The following is a 15,668-nucleotide window of genomic DNA, read 5'->3' on the forward strand; positions in this document are numbered from 1 at the left end:
CTTGCCATGAGACGGGAGGTGCTGCTTGGTGGGATCAGAAGCTCTGACTTTGGGGCAAACTCAGCAATATCTGGTGCTCGTTGGCCGTTGAGGTGGCACTTCTGGCGCTGGGTTTTGAGGAATAATGCTGAAAAACGGGGCAGTCGAAGCTCATCACAAATAGCTCATGTGTCTGTCTGGCCCAGGCAGAAACTGAGTTGTTTCTGTAGCAAGAATATTGTTATTCTGAAAACAGGAAGGATAAAAAGTTGTCTTAGTTTCCAGGCATGTTGAATTCCCAGCGGTTCGGTGGAAATCTAAGAGGCGTCAATGCTCAATATTGTTAAAAATTGGGCTGGTCCTGGGAGCTGAACTCCTGATAAAGCAGCGTGGCATTATAGCTGGATCCCTGCTCCTTAGGCTATTTGTGTGGATTTTGCCAGCCTTAGTGATGTAATGGGATTTAAGTGATGCACAGACCCTTTGACACAAGATATCTTTTTACCTGAATGGGAAAGTGCTCTGGAAACATGGGGCTGAGCAAGAAATGTTGCTATTCCAATGCCGTTCCAGTGGCGTTTCCAGCAGATGAACTTTTTATTGACTGGTGAAATCAGTAGCAGGATGGTGTTAAGACCGTTAGGAATGGTCTAATTGCTGTAACTGCGTCTTTTGTGAGACCTTAGGGGAGGGTGAGGTTTGTCTGCTCAGATGGGAGATGCACGGGGTGATAAGAGAAGGTGAAGACAACGTAACTAGAGACGTTGGGCCATGGGAACCTCATGCGGTTCAACAAGGCCAAGTTCAAGGTCCTGCCCATGGGTTGGGCAACCCCTGGTGTCCATCCAGGCTGGGATGGGGGATGGAGAGCAGCCCTGTGGAGATTTGGGATGCTGGGGGTGACAGATGGGACATGAGCCGGCAACGTGCGCCGGCACCCGGATCAGTCGTACCCTGGGCTGCATCCCCAGCCCCGTGGGCAGCAGGTGGAGGGAGGGGATTGTCCCCTCTGCCCCGCTCTGGTGAGACCCCCCGGGCACCGCGTCCAGCTCTGGGGTCCTGAGCACAGGACAGACCTGGACCTGTTGGAGAGGGGCCAGAGGAGCCCCAGAAATGACCCGAGGCTGGAACAGCTCTGCTGGGAGGAGCGGCTGAGAGAGTTGGGCTGTTCAGCTGGAGAAGAGAAGCTCCGGGGAGAACTTAGTGCGGCCTTTCCGGACTTAAAAGGGGCCTAAAGAAAGATGGGGACAGACTTTTGAGCAGGGCCTGTTGTGATAGGACAAGGGGTGATGGTTTTGAACTAAAGGAGGGGAAATTTAGACCAGGTAATAAGGATGAAATTGTTGGCCCTGCGGGTGGTGAGAGCCTGGCCCAGGTTGGCCAGAGAGGTGGTGGCTGAACCATCCCTGGAGACATCCCAGGCCAGGCTGGACGGGGCTCTGAGCACCCTGAGCTGGTGCAGATGTCCCTGCTCATGGCAGGGGGGGCACTGGGGGAGCTGGGACGGTCCCTTCAACCCAAACCCTTCTGTGATTCTATGAACTCATAAGGAAACCCCAGGCCTGCATGGGTTGTATTCCACAACATTGCAGAAATTCTGAAAACTATGTTGTGTGAGACAACTGGAAGGGGGGGTTATTTACTCTCCTCATTTTCATATTTGTACCATTTGTAATCGTACCACAACATCAAATGATTTCCTCCCAAATTATTTTGTATTGCATAATTATTGTACAGAATAACTGTTACCTTGCTCCTATTTTATGGGTCACTGATAGGCTGAAAGAACTGAACACGGAATTAAATTTGAGTTAGTGTCTCAACTATGACACAGTAACTATTTTGAATAATTCCTTGTTTAGAAATTATGCTTTCAAAGGGGAAGCTGAAGTGCTGCACTTGAACTTGCGTCGTCTGGATGAGTCTCTGGGTTCCCAGGTGATAAATACCAGTCGGCGTCGGGTAACGGCGAACAGGGAACCGGGAGCTGGGATTTGCTATTTTGTTGTCCTTGTAACTCGCTAAGTGACACTAAAGAAGTTGAACGGCTACTGGTAGGGACTGGAAAACCCCACACTACTACATCTTTTCGTTTCTCAGGTTTTTAAAGCATCTTTCAATATTAATACGTTTTCTAATATTTTTCGGTTGCTGCTGTGCTTCTGTCTCCTCCGGACGTTTCCGTTCGTTCTTTTTTTACCTTTAGAGGTGGGTGTTCAAGTTCAGTTCTGCAACTGCTATTTCCAGAGCCAAACCCCTTTCTTGCCCTTGAACTCGAGAGCTGAGCGCCTGGGAAACTTCTGCAGCATCTTATATAGGATGGGCCAGTGACAAACCCATAGATGTTGCTTCCAAATGGAAATATTTCCTCTTCCTTCTACTTCACAGCATCAAACGTGATGCAGAATTTCAGAGGACTGTTCATCGATGCTGTATTTTCCTTTCTGCCCCCGCCCTGCGTGTTCGAACCAAACCCATGTGTCCGTGTGAACTGTACAAAAATTCACCTCGAAGGAACTGAAAGACATTCTGTGAATGATCGAATCTCACAAATTATAAATGAAGAAATGTATTAAAGCAAAGATATTGCCTCAAAAGTGTGTTTTAATTTATTTCGGCAATCAGCCTGAATAATTTACTAGAATATTTCATAATGTACCAGTAAATGGGCTGCTGGGAACATTTAGAAAAAATAATTAAGTCTTAGCAACTGGGCACCTCAGTAGAGCATTTTTTTTTTTCTGGTGTAAAATCTTTGATCTTTGAAAAAATACTTGTATAAAGATGCAATGTGGCCCCAGGGAGCTCCGTGCACTGAACTCCAGGTGACTGTGACAAATTCCGGCGTCCCCTGAAGTCCCAGCGCTTCCCATCAGCTCCCAGTTCCACCACTGGTTTCCAGGTGACCTTGGACAAATTATTTTCCATTTCTATGTTTCTGCAGAGAAACTTTTCTGCTTAAATCCTGCGATCTTCAGGGTGAAGACAGTTTAATATTGGTTCATTCAGTCAACGTGTGGGTAAGGACTGACTTTAGTAAAGGCCTTTAAGCAGTAGTTCTGTTTTTTTAAAAATCAAATAACTAGATAGCGCCTGATGTTTTTTGAATACCCTCTAGTAACTGATATAAATACACGCGCAAAAAAAGGAATGAAAACCAGCTCACCCTCTTGGTTGTGATTCCTACAGAGGCCTCTACAGCTGGAAGTTTTACCAGAATAGACCAACTGGAGCCTGAATTCAACCCAGAAACAGATGTGCTGACACCCTTGTTTTATGTGGCTGCTTTGGGGGATTTTATTATTATCATCATGGTTATTATTATTTTTTTAGCGGATGTTCGTGCTCTCTCAACTTATTCTGTTCTTCCAATGAATACTGAAAACCTCTTCTTGGTGAATGCCGACAGATGTTTCAGAAATATTATTGTATCATCACCCGAAAAATTGTTGTTATTGAGGTTTTCCTCCTATCGAGAAAACCGGTGGATCCTGAAAGCAGAAATCCTTGATACTCCCACCGTTTTTTGCTTCGATGACAACTGGAATTGTCCACAGCCCCAGTTTGCTCCATTGCTCTGTGCTGGTTACGTGATTCTGTCCAGCCTGTTCCGCACTGCCCTGTGGGGCTGTGACGCTGAAACTATTTGAAGTTTATTTATTTTTTTAAATACAACTAGCTTTCTGAACTATTCTGGGTGGTTATGTCAACTTACGGTGGTAAAGGTGAAGATTCGGGGTGCTGGAGCTGCAAACCCGACTCATCATGGTGAGAACGTGATGCTGCGCTGTCAGAGATATAAAACCTGCTAAATGGGTCTGAATTAAGGAATTAAAGAAACATTCCATTCCCATCCTTTCAGATCACATCGTAGTTTTGTCCGTTACCCTAATATCAGATAATTTTGGTTTTTAAATGGCCACTTAGCACGAGTTGCTGCTTCCACCTGCGTAATTGTGCGCACAGTTCAGGCCTTCACTCCTGCCTTCGTTTTTTCCTTTTTTTGTGCTGTGTCCCTGAGCTACTTTGGTTTCTAATTTCAGGCCGTACATATTTATCTGTGCCATTCAATTAGACCACATCCCCAACGCTGCCGTATAATTTCACAGTATGTGGGAAATTTGGTAATTAAATGCATGCAAATGCTGCAAGATATAATAAACTCATTTTTCCTTAATATCAGCGCGCTATTCCGTGATGTTTCTGGAGATAACGTGACCAAGATACTGGCTTTTCTTTCCCCCTCTTGCCATGTTTTTGAGTATTTGTTGTTATTACTCTAGAAATACCCGGTCGAGTTTATATGAAAAGAATCCCAGGCTACGCTGGGTAGTTACATAAGGAGAGGGATTTAAATTTAAATTTTTTTGGCTCTCCAGATAAAACCTGAGATAGAAACAGCATTTAAATGGACAGGTGTGGTGCAGCTTTGGGTTTGCAGGTGAATCGGAGCACTCGGCTGTGTAAATGTCAGCGGCACAGCGAGCGGGGCGGCTCAGGAATCGCCTGAAATTGCTTGGAGGGGCCATTTAAACAGGGTGTTCTGGCGTCTGGAAATACCCCAGGTGCTGTGTTAACAGGCTGGGATTTCCAGGTGCTCTTAAAAAAAGGGCTCTGTTATTTCCGTGCTGGATTTGTTCATGAAATCCATAGGCAGTTTGATTCGCGGTGTCGGGATGTGCCCGTTGCTGAGGTCGGTAAGCGCGTCCCTTGCATGGGACAGTCCCTGCGTTTCGGTGACGCTTCTGCCCCGTGAGAACAGGACAGTGCTCAAAGCCAAGGGCTGGGAAGCCCCTTAGTGGCTAATATCATGCTAAAATAGCTGAATGTTAACGATTCAATCCTGTATTGTAGTTTACGAGGAATATGAAAGTCATTCTGCTTTCAGAGACTCTTTCATATCTATTTTGATGCCGTGCGTGTGTTAGCTTCACTGCTCATCTTTTCTCCTTACTAAGAGGCTGTATCGTGCGTAGCTTTTCAATTGTTTCTGTGCCGTAAGCTCGCGGTTATTTTGCGTTTGCTCTGGAATTCTGGCCGCGTTGGGCGGCCGCGGGGCCGTGCTCCCCCGCAGCACTGCAGTGCTGCCGCACCGGCGCAGCTCGTTCGCTCCTCCCGGAGCGCGAAAAGCCCGAAGAGGCACTGGGAGCTCGGAAATGCAATTTATTGTCAGCGCCGGCGCTTGAGCGAGGGCTTGGAGGGTTTGGAGGCGGCTGGATCGGGAGAAACGGAGCTTCCCCGCAGCTCTGCTGTGGGGGGAACGGGAGGAAGAGCGAGGGGCTCAGCGCTGTCGAACCCTCCGCTCCTTTGCAGGCTGGAAGCTCCGCAAGATCTTCCTCAGCTCTGCTTCTGTACCTCTTTTCCTTCCCTTTGCATCACGGAGAAGTGCTCGTTTGCATTGCACCTGACGCAAAGACTCGGCGTCCAATTCGTGTATTATAGAAACGTAACTTTCAGGCATTGCCATTGTACTCGGTGAAAGTCTTTTACAATCACTTCATTCTTAGGGCTTGAAAATGAATAGAAACCCTGGTAATTAGATAGATGCGAGAGGAAAGGGTGAGATTTGACGTCCTGTAGCAGAGATGTGGGAGGTGACCCCGGCGAGGTCCGATCCTGCCACGGTGGCGCTGGGGATGCCCAGGTCATTAAGGAAACTGCTCATTAACTGCCGTGATTAACATCTGGTAGGACACGAAGGAGCGTCTTTTTCAGAACTCAGCATATTGGGTGCATGTTGGCCACTGCGCTCTCGTAAACCCAGCCCCAAGTTTCTCCTTTGCGTTACGCACGTCAAGAGAAGCGCTTTGCTAAATGCCTCGGTAGCTGGGGAAGGAACGAGCTGCCCTCTGTACATGAGGCTGAACACCTTGATCCTGGGGATAGACCTCACTTGGAATTTTTATCTAATACTAATTTTTTCTCTAATAATCAGGTTTTATCTAATAATCAGGTTTTATCTAATAATCATTTTGCTAGAGAGCAATGGCTGGTAGAATAACTTCCGCAGGAAAACGCTGCTTTGGATAAAATTGCTTGTGAGAACGATTTCTGTTGTCTAGAGTAGAGTTTGTGTTTAGGAGATGCCTAGATCGGGGTGTTGGGGGTCTGGCTCTGTGTGTCCGTCTGTCTGTGGTGTAAAAGCCGGGTGAAGGGCAGGGACGAGCAGGTTCCCCCAGCGTGCAGCACTTAATGTGCATCTGCCCGTAGCTTATATGGGGACTGAAAAGCATCCCTTCTGCTTTTCTGACTTGGGGAGGACTCGGAGACCAGAGTTGCCTTTGGATCTTCCTCGCTTTCCGCTTTTCCATCTGTTTTTCGCGGTGACTGACTTTGTCCCTTTGCTCTTTGCCCCTTGCAGAGCTGACCTGTCCGGGGTGCGCCACAACTAAAGAAGCTGCTGCAGGATGAAAAGATGGCAGCGCGGCTGCTCGCACCACCAGGCCCTGATAGTTTTAAACCCTTCACTCCGGAATCTCTGGCTAACATCGAAAAACACATCGCAGAGTTAAAAAAGAAGCAGCGCCCAAAGCAAGACAGCAGCCACCGGGACGACGATGAAGACAGCAAACCAAAACCAAACAGTGACCTTGAGGCGGGGAAGAATTTGCCTTTTATCTACGGGGACATCCCCAAAGGCCTGGTTGCTGTTCCGCTGGAGGACTTTGACCCTTATTACATGACCCAGAAAGTGAGTCTGCAAGAAAGACGTCGCTAAACCGCCTTTTTCGTAGGAAATTGCAGGTTTGGGTGTGGGTTCAGTAGAAGGCAAAGAATGGAGTCGCTGGATGGGGCTCGTTTGTTTGGTTTGGTTTATGTTTTTCTTTGAGGTTTAATAGGGATGATGTGATGGATCTTTAAGCACCTGCTTGGATGGAGTTAGGAGAACAAGGTCTGGAAACTGAAAGTAGATCAAGTTATGCTAATGTGCCAATTTTAACCGTGAGGGCAATAAGAATAATTTAATTACAGGATGATGATAACTGGTTTAAGTATGTATTTCATTACTTGCATGGAATTCAGTCTGCGTTTGACCGTTATGAAGCAGTGGGATACAGAATCATGACCAAAAAAGAAGTGAGATAAACTAATTAACTTGTTTTCATTTCATAATTTTTATTTTTAAAATATTTGTCTGTGGAATGAAGGTGATATGGCAGGAGGCATTTGTGGGTGCCGAGATGCATTAAGAAAGGAAGTGGTGAGTAGACAAAGACTATGCTGGAAACGGAGGGGAAGGATCTTCTGGTGAAATAAGGAAGAGCGCGATCCCTGATTTTCTTAGAACGCTAAATGCTGTAAAACTCAGGTTCTTTTCTACTGTTTAATTTCATGGTTTTCTTTGATAGAAATTGAATATGAGATCGTTACCATCTGTAGCTCATCTGTGCCGCTTGAGAAGCCGGAGGTTTGACGGTGTGTGTGACAACGGTTGTGATGTGACCGTTCAAAGGTCGGGCAGAACCGCTGCCGTGTCACATCAGCGCGTGGTCACAGGCGACTCCGTGTTCTCTGACATTGGGCTGGGACAGACATTTCTTGTCACACTCAGAGGTGATGCTGTGACTGGCAGAGCGTTATTCATACGAAACCAACTGAATTTGTCTCTAGCGTTGGGTATAACTGATCTTTTCCTGCATTTACACTAGTGAATGTAATGCTTATTTGTTGTGTCCGTGGTTGCAGCAGCGCAGATACCGGCTTCGAAATACGGTGGTTGGTGTGTGTTGGATACCGGGCAGGCTGGTGCTCAGTGGGTGTTGTGTTGAAGCTGCTCTTGCTGGTGAGAAGGCAGCTGATGGTGTCCCTCACAAATATGTTCTCTTTATGAACTATTTTCTCTTTATTAAGCAAATCTGGTGTTGCCTGGGTTTGGTGTAGGCAGGCTGTGGAAAAAGGGACTCATACCTGACTCAGACATTGGAACAGGCTGCCCAGGGCAGTGGTGTCATCAGCCCTGGAGGGGTTAAAAAGGTGTTTAGACGAGGTTTAGGGACATGGGTTAGTGCTAGAGTTGGGTTAGGGTATGGTTGGACTCGATGATCCTGAGGGTCTCTTCCAGCTGAAACGACTCTATGATTCTATGAAGGGCAGTTCCCTGCATCTCTTTGGTTCGTGGCCACTCGCACCCAATCAAAGTGTCATGAAACGTCACTGCAGACACCAGTGGGAATGTTTGGTGGGCTCCGGGTGTTCCTGTAGCCTTACGGGGGTGAATTGGGCCGCGTCCTTTCTTGCTAAGAGAGGAGAGCGGTGCCGAAGGGCCGGTGGGCGCTCCACGTCCTGCGGCACCGGGCAGAGCCCCAGGGCTTGTCCCAGCGACACCCAGAAGCAGGAGGCCGAGGGGACCCCGTCAGCCCTCACGTTTTCTCAGTTGCTCTATTTGCCTCCCGACACAACGCTATTCCTAAATCTTTCATTTGTAGAAGAAATAAAAGCGACATCCCCAGCTTTGAAGGCATCTGGCGCGTCTCCAGAAGGGATCCACACGTCCCCGTGTGTGAGATGCTGAGGAGCTGCAGGTGGAGGGGAAGGTTCTGGAGATGGGGCCCGGCCCTGCCAACCCGGCCCTGCTGCTCTGCCGAACGAGCCTCGCTCCTCCCAACACCAGATTCACATTCTACCAGCTCCATTTCTTTTGCGTCGCCTTCGGCGCGGCGATAGCTGAGGTGCGTGCTGCTTCAAACAGCCAGCGACTTCCCACAAATAAGGTTTTTTTAAGGCCATTAAAAAAAGCCCCTTCTCTGAATCATCGGGAATTGCGGATCTGCTTGAATCATGGGAAGTTTTCCAAGATTTTTTTTTTTTTCTTTTTTCCTCTCCAGCATTTGCCAGAAGCCTTTGCATCACAGGTCTTGTAAAGTAGACGTACGACATCCATAGGAACGAGTCAGCTGGCTGCTTTTCCTTGCAGTAGGACACAGTGATCTTGGTTTATCTAAGGAAACTGAAACTGCGTTTTAATGGAGAAACTGAACTTTCCAGTGGCCTGCTAACTGATGTTTAAAGGAGAAACAGTGTGACCTAGAAACAGAACCTGGGTACAGGGAGTCGAAGCTCCTGAATTGGGAGCCCAGCCCTGCAAGTGACGCTTTTGTCCGAGCTGCTTCTTTTTGCCCAGTTTCATTGTACAAAATGGGAGTCATGACTCTCGGGAGAATCGGGAAAGTCCCTTTACTCACAGGTAGCAGATTTTGGGGCTAATTTAGTTCCTTTTTGTCTTTATGTAAGTACCAGAGAGAATTTTTTGGCGATTCTTTGCTTTGCAAATAGCAATCACCTTCCAGTTCCTGGGCTGAAGCACGTGGTCGAAGCGACACTTGCCTGTGATATTTGTCGTGGAAACCTGGAACATTTTAGTTTAAAAAAGAAACCAAAAGGCAGGTACGTGAACTTACTTGTGCAAACAAAATTCAGGAAACCTACCATGTGAGCATCCCCAGCACGGCAAGCAAAGATTGCCTTGTAGGCTTGTCTTCCTTCAGTGTTTGCTCTTTTATTTCCACAACCTTATTAGTATTTCTATTTTAATGTTTTTCCATCTTTTCGACCTCTATTTCCTTCTTTTCCCTGTATGGCCCAGGCTGTCACTCTTACTAACCCAGTCCTCACCCTGTTCTTTCTCATCGAATGTCACTTTTGCCATGTCTTGGTCCTTTCCCTCAATTAACTTCCATTTCACTTGGTTTGACTCTCATACTTGCCGCAGGACGAGGTAAAGGTGCCAGTGTTCCCGCAGTGGCATCATTTACGAGGCAATAGAAGGTCCGTGAATATTCTGGGAGCTGAGACCGTATATAAGGTTAGGCGGGTTAAATTCAAGGGACAAATCAGTTGCAGGGTCTGTCCGTACGTCCCTGAGCGTCTGAGGTCACCCAGAGCCTGCAGACGAGCCCCTGAAGATCCTCCTGATGCGTTCGTGCCAACCCAGTGACTTGCAGCTTCTTCACGTTACGCGGAGGGGTTGGAAATTCGCCCTCCCGTCCAGAACGTCACCTTGGCTGCCCGGACCTGGGGGACTTACAGGGGCGGAGAGGGAACATCTGGCTCTCGTGTGCCGCAAGGAGCCTTCGCTCGTGGCTTCCGATGGTCCTGCAGGGTCACGGAGCCGTCGGTGGGTTTTGCGTTTCACTGAAGTCACGGGAAGCGTCGACACCATTTCAAAAATCAGCCTTTTCTCCTTATTTCCAAAAGCTTTTTTTCAGGTCTTGCGTGTTTAATGTTATTTTTTCTTCCACTCCATCTCTCCAGTAGGGTTAAAGTAAGAATAAGCGGAATATTTTATTTAAGTCAGGAATGTTTTATTTGATAAATTTAAAAAATGTTGAGGGTTTTTCCTGTGTTGGGCTTGCAATGAGATTAAAGCAAGAACAAAATGTGGCAGATCCTTTTTTCCCCATAAAATTTTAAATGGTGAAGAATAAGTTACTGAGAAAGAATAAGTTTATCCTCTTTTGTGAGGGGATGGAAAAATAAATATTAAGGAAATACACCTCTGTGAGCCAAAACAGACTTGAAAAATATTTTGCGTTGACGTTTAATTCTGTTTATATGTCTTCAGCCTACAGGGTGCCAGAGCTCCCTGTACATTAATTTTGACAATATCTGTGTTGAAGGAACTTGCTCAGGGTGTCAGCAGAAAGTCGTCGCTCTCTCTTAATGCTGAGACTAAGGCAGTCGCCACTCACCACTGCAGGAATATGGGTCCATATGTTCTTGGGCTGTTCATAAAGCTGGTTTTTTTCTGCAATCTTCTGCCCACTCCTCCTCACTTTTCAGCCATTACAGAAATGGAGTGGTTTCAATCTCCATAGAACTGGAACGCTGTTTGCCACCACTTGATCCGTTGTCATGCACCCCAGCACAGCTTCTTTAATGCACTATTTTACAAACGGATTTAGAGAAGACTGATCTTTTGTGATCTTACCTCTTTTTATATTCCAGAACCCTGGCCTGGTTGGGTCGCAGGACCTCTGTAGATCCCCAGCCCAGCGCTGCTCACGCAGGGTCACAGAGCAGATCACGCAGGGTCGATCCAGGTGGGTTTGAATGTCTCCAGAGCAGGAGACTCCACACCTGCTCTGGGCAGCCTGGTCCAGGCTCTGGCACCTCCCAGCAAAGAAGTTTCTCCTCATGTTCAGATGGAGCCTCCTGTGTTTCAGTCTGTGCCCGTTGCCCCTCACCCTGGCGTTGGGCACCACTGAACAGAGTCTGCTCCATCCTCTGACACCCCCCCTGAGATATCGACCCCATTGATCAGATCCCTCTCCAGCTGAACAGCCCCAGCTCTTTCAGTCTCTCTTCATAAGAAAGGTGCTCTAGGCCCCTCAGTATCTTCGTAGCCACTGCTGGATTCTCTCCAGTAATTCCTGGTCCTTCTTCAACTGGGAGGCCCAGAACTGGGCGCAGTTCTGCAGATGTGGCCCCACCAGGGCAGAGCAGAGGGAGAGGAACAACCTCCCTGACCTGCTCACACACTTCTCAGTGCACCCCAGGTACCGTTGGCCTCTTGGCCACAAGGGCACATTGTTCGCTTATGGTCAACCTGTTGTTGACCAGAACTCCCAAGTCCTTCTCTGCAGCGCTGCGTTCCAGCAGGTCCACCCTGGGGTTGTTCCTGCCCGGGTGCAGGACCCCGCACTTGCCCTTGTTGAACTTCATCAGGTTCTTCTCTGCCCAGTCCAGCCTGTCTGGGTCTCTGGATGGCAGCACGGTCTCTGGTGTGTCAGCCCTTCCTCCCAGTTTGGTGTCATCAGCAAACGTGAGGGTGCACTCAGTCCCTCCATCCAGGTCATTGATGAACAGGTTGAACAGAACTGGACCCAACGCTGACCCCTGGGGATCCCCACGAACTACAGGTGAACCAGACTCTGCACCGTTGCTCACAACGCTCTGAGCTCAGCCGTCCAGCCAGTTCACGATCATCTCACCGCGCGTTCATCCAGCCCGCACCTCCCGAGCTTGGTACGAGGAGGTTGTGAGACGGTGTCAGAGGCCTTGCCGAAGTAACAGCACAACTATTTCTGAGGTTTCTGTGAAGCACAGATTCCAGCCAACTTTAAGAAAACTAAAGTGGCCAGAAGAGCCTCTTTCACAACTCTTCAGCAACAAACTGAGACTTTGGAAAGTTCAACCAGGCTTCAGCTTGAGAAGGCGGCTGCTAAATGCCGTTCTCCAGGTATCGCCTTTGTTCAAGTTCTGAGCTTCGCCTCAGCAGATCTTAAAAGGACCTGAGGACGTTCTTGGACCTGACCCAGCAAACGTTTTAAGAGCAGGCAGCCATTTTGAAATTGGGTTTTAATATGTCAGCAGCAGGAAGAAAAACTCAGGTAAGGTTTTAAATTGCCAAACGCTTTTTGGCTTTTGTGCTCTCCTTTCTATTGATGAGACCAAGAGAAGATTTGCCTGAGATTTTAGAAGTTACACAGGGGAACCGGAGCGGCGGCTCTTGGAACCATCGGAATCATTGAGCAGACGGGAACGTACAGCACCTTCCTGGTGTTAGAGCTGCACCAAGCCCCGTTAGGACGGGCTTCGTACACAGGAATAAGTTCAACAAGCGTTACGGTCCAAAAAGAGAAAGCTGGGCAGGGCATGGAAGAGAACACAAGGGCTGCCTTATGTAAAGTCACGTAATAGCAGAAGGACTGAGCTGGGGAGCAACACGTGGAGTCGGTGTTTGGTGGGTGGTTGCCCTGCTCAGTGGATGAAACAGCTGATATTACCACAGGGAACGCCCGATTTCTGGGTTGATCCTTGTGAAACAGCTACTGAAAATGCACGTTTCCATGTTTTAACTCCAGCGTGCCAAGGAAAGAGTCTCTGAGCCTCCATATGGAGCAGCTGACACCCGCCTGCCCGACCAGGCCTGGCTCGCTCTTCTAGGACAGGCCTAAAGCCTTTGGGTTGGTTTACATCTGTGGAGCATCACGCACAGGCCTGTGTCTCCGTGTGAAGGATGGTTTTATTCTTGGCTTAGAATCACAGAATCGCTTTGGTTGGAAAAGCCCCTCGCGCTCATCGAGTCCAACTGTTCCCCCAACCCTGGCACTGCCCCATGTCCTGAGAACCTCATGTCCGTCTGTCCAACCCCTCCAGGGACGGTGACTCCAGGACTGCCCTGGGCAGCCTGTTCCAATGCCCCACAGCCCTTTGGGGAAGAAATTGTTCCCCAGATCCAACCTCAACCATCTTGCTGAGCTGTATCTGAGCAAACCACGGGCCTCCTGCAGTGATTTTTTTCCCATGCAGAAATGGAGACTTAATGAAACTGAACCACCTCATAGAACGACTGTGTGGGGGCTTGGGGGAATTTCTGTCTTTGTCCAGCTCCCCTTGTGCCCACATAACGTTCAGCACAGTCACGTCGGAGATTTTATTGCTTAAAAGATGTTGTAAATTTTATATCTCTTCACAAGCGAAGTCCACGAACATCCCAGAGCGATGGGTGTCCTGCTGCGAAGCCTTTGCAGGGGACAGCGAAAGAAGATTTAAACAGGACTGGTGTGAGTCTTGAAAAGTTTGTGGTGTCAGGGAAGGAGAGACAGGTGGCTCTTCGGATCGGGCCTCCCATGGCCACTCTGTAATCTGCAGCTTGGAAAAACCGGTGGCCTCTTAGAATGTCATTGTATGCCGAGGTAATCTGTTCATCAATTCTTGATGCTGCAGTTTAAGAGATGTCCGGGATTGTCTTTGAAGTGCTTTTCTTGGGAGATGCATTAGCGGTCATGCTAACTAATCCTTCTCGCTCAGTGCCGAACCGCAATCTGATTTTGATTTCCTTTTCAAATAATTTACGGCTCAACGGTCCCATGTAGCCAAATGAGCTCCAAGCCGCCGTTTCGGTTACCGGGAGGGACGTGACGGATTTCGGCAGCGAGTCCCCGCGGGTTCCCCGGTGCCGGCAGCAGCTCCCGGAGCAAACGCCAAAGCGGAAAATGGTGCCGGGGAAAGAGCTTTGGCTTTTCAGTGCACACAAATTGCCTTTTTTTTTTTTTTTTTCCCTTCGAGCGCAGTGGCATTAAGCAAACACGGTTCTGATTTTACCGCTCCAGATGGCCGTGTGCGAGTCTCCCGGTGCTTTCTGATGTGAGGAGATGAAATAGCGGCTCTGGTGATGGAGAGATGAGATCAGTCCTGCCTCACGTTTCCATCATTCATTCCACAGGTCCCGTCTAAAGTAGCGACCGCAACGTCTCGCTAATTAAAGGCAATGAGAGCACAAGATTGTGCCTGGAGTTGGTGCAACGACACGGAACGTGCCCGAAATTGCCTTTGGGCCGCAGTTTTTATCTGTTAGACAGGGGTAATAGCGCTTCTACCAAAATGTACACTCCGATGGGATATTTTGCTCCTGCTCTCTCTGGGGTGTCTGGTAAAATGGATGGTTTGGAGCAGAATTATTCATGGGGCACTGGTAGGTATGTTTTACCCTAACGGGATCTTCATTAAGGAGATTATTCTTTAGAAGAGCAGGAAATGCTATTTTTTGACCGTGAAAGTTGCTCGTCTTTTTTTATGCTTTGATTTCCATGCATTAACTCTCTCTTTCTCTCTTCCTTTGTGTCTCCACAGACCTTTGTAGTACTAAACAGAGGGAAAACACTCTTCCGATTTAGTGCCACACCTGCCTTGTACATTTTAAGTCCTTTTAATCTGTTTAGAAGAATAGCTATTAAAATTTTGATACATTCATATCCTTTTCATGACCGAGTTATTTTTGCCTTTGTGTATTCCTTGAAAAATCTCTTCCCCGTTGTCTCATTGCTCAGTTCGAATAGTGTCTATGAATTACGGTTCCGCACGTGGTGAAGCCGAACCGGCCTCAGAGTGTACGCAGAAACCTGCTGTTTTTCATGAAAAATGTGCTCCTTTGGGCATATCCGTTCAAGGAAACCTTTGGTTGATTTTCCCTGCTAAATTGTACCTATTTGTGTCCGTCCTCCCATCAGTGCACAGACATCGAGAAGTTTGGGAGCAGAGTTGATTTAAGGTTTTGCTTCACACGAAGAGTTGCTGCTAAAATGGTTAAATAGAAATGGTTAAATAGAATTAGTAGCTAAAATGGTTAAATAGCAACGGTTAAATAGAATTAGTGGCTGGAGAAGCAGCCAAAAATCCTTATATGTAATTAGGCACTGACTAATTTCTTGCTCTTTTGGCATCTCTCAAACTTCCTTCTAATGGCAAAGCTGTTCCAAAATGTTCCGTGCAGGGTTGAGGCAGCGCCGGTAGCTTCCCAAACATCGTCTGCATCTCTTATTAGGAGAGAAAAAAAATAAATAGTAGTATATTGGATGAGCTGCTTTGCCCTGCTTATTAATTTATTTTTAGAAAGTGACTCTAAAACAGAAACATGTTCATTTTTGTTTTAGAGGCTTCTGTGCTTCCTGCATCTCATATGATGAAAAGGTTTTTCCATCTTTTAACGCTTCAAACTCGACCTGGGACCTGATGCTGGGAATTGTTTGGGGGGACGTTTTCATTTGGGCATGAGATTTTTGAATTGCTCAGACATACCAGAAAATATAAAAGAAATGGAATGGCAACGTAAAAATATTATTTCTCTGTAGGCACCCTGGTCTTATTTCCCATGACTGCTGGAAACATCTTGGCTCTTACTTGTAGTCCAGAGAATAGACTGGAAATTGTTGAATTTTATTGTCTTAAGGTGATTAAGGAGCCGTAAG

The 15,668-nt window shown here is 47.5% G+C and overlaps 1 protein-coding gene across 2 annotated transcripts in view; it reads left to right on the plus strand.

Moving 5' to 3' along the window:
- The window catches only part of SCN8A (sodium voltage-gated channel alpha subunit 8), a 57,138-nt gene that overhangs the window by 3,799 nt on the left and 37,671 nt on the right, over positions 1-15,668 (plus strand). Inside the window, exons 2-3 of one of the 2 annotated variants that reach the window (XM_065654480.1) lie at positions 6,341-6,670; positions 14,554-14,672. In XM_065654480.1, coding sequence (XP_065510552.1) covers positions 6,395-6,670; positions 14,554-14,672 — 395 coding nt within the window. In that variant the 5' untranslated portion in view covers positions 6,341-6,394. Of the gene's footprint in view, positions 1-6,340; positions 6,671-14,553; positions 14,673-15,668 lie in introns of those variants that run through there. The other variant, XM_065654477.1, reaches the window with a different exon arrangement.

Source organism: Caloenas nicobarica, chromosome 33 (genome assembly GCF_036013445.1).
Source record: "Caloenas nicobarica isolate bCalNic1 chromosome 33, bCalNic1.hap1, whole genome shotgun sequence".
NCBI classification, from domain to species: Eukaryota; Metazoa; Chordata; class Aves; order Columbiformes; family Columbidae; genus Caloenas; species Caloenas nicobarica.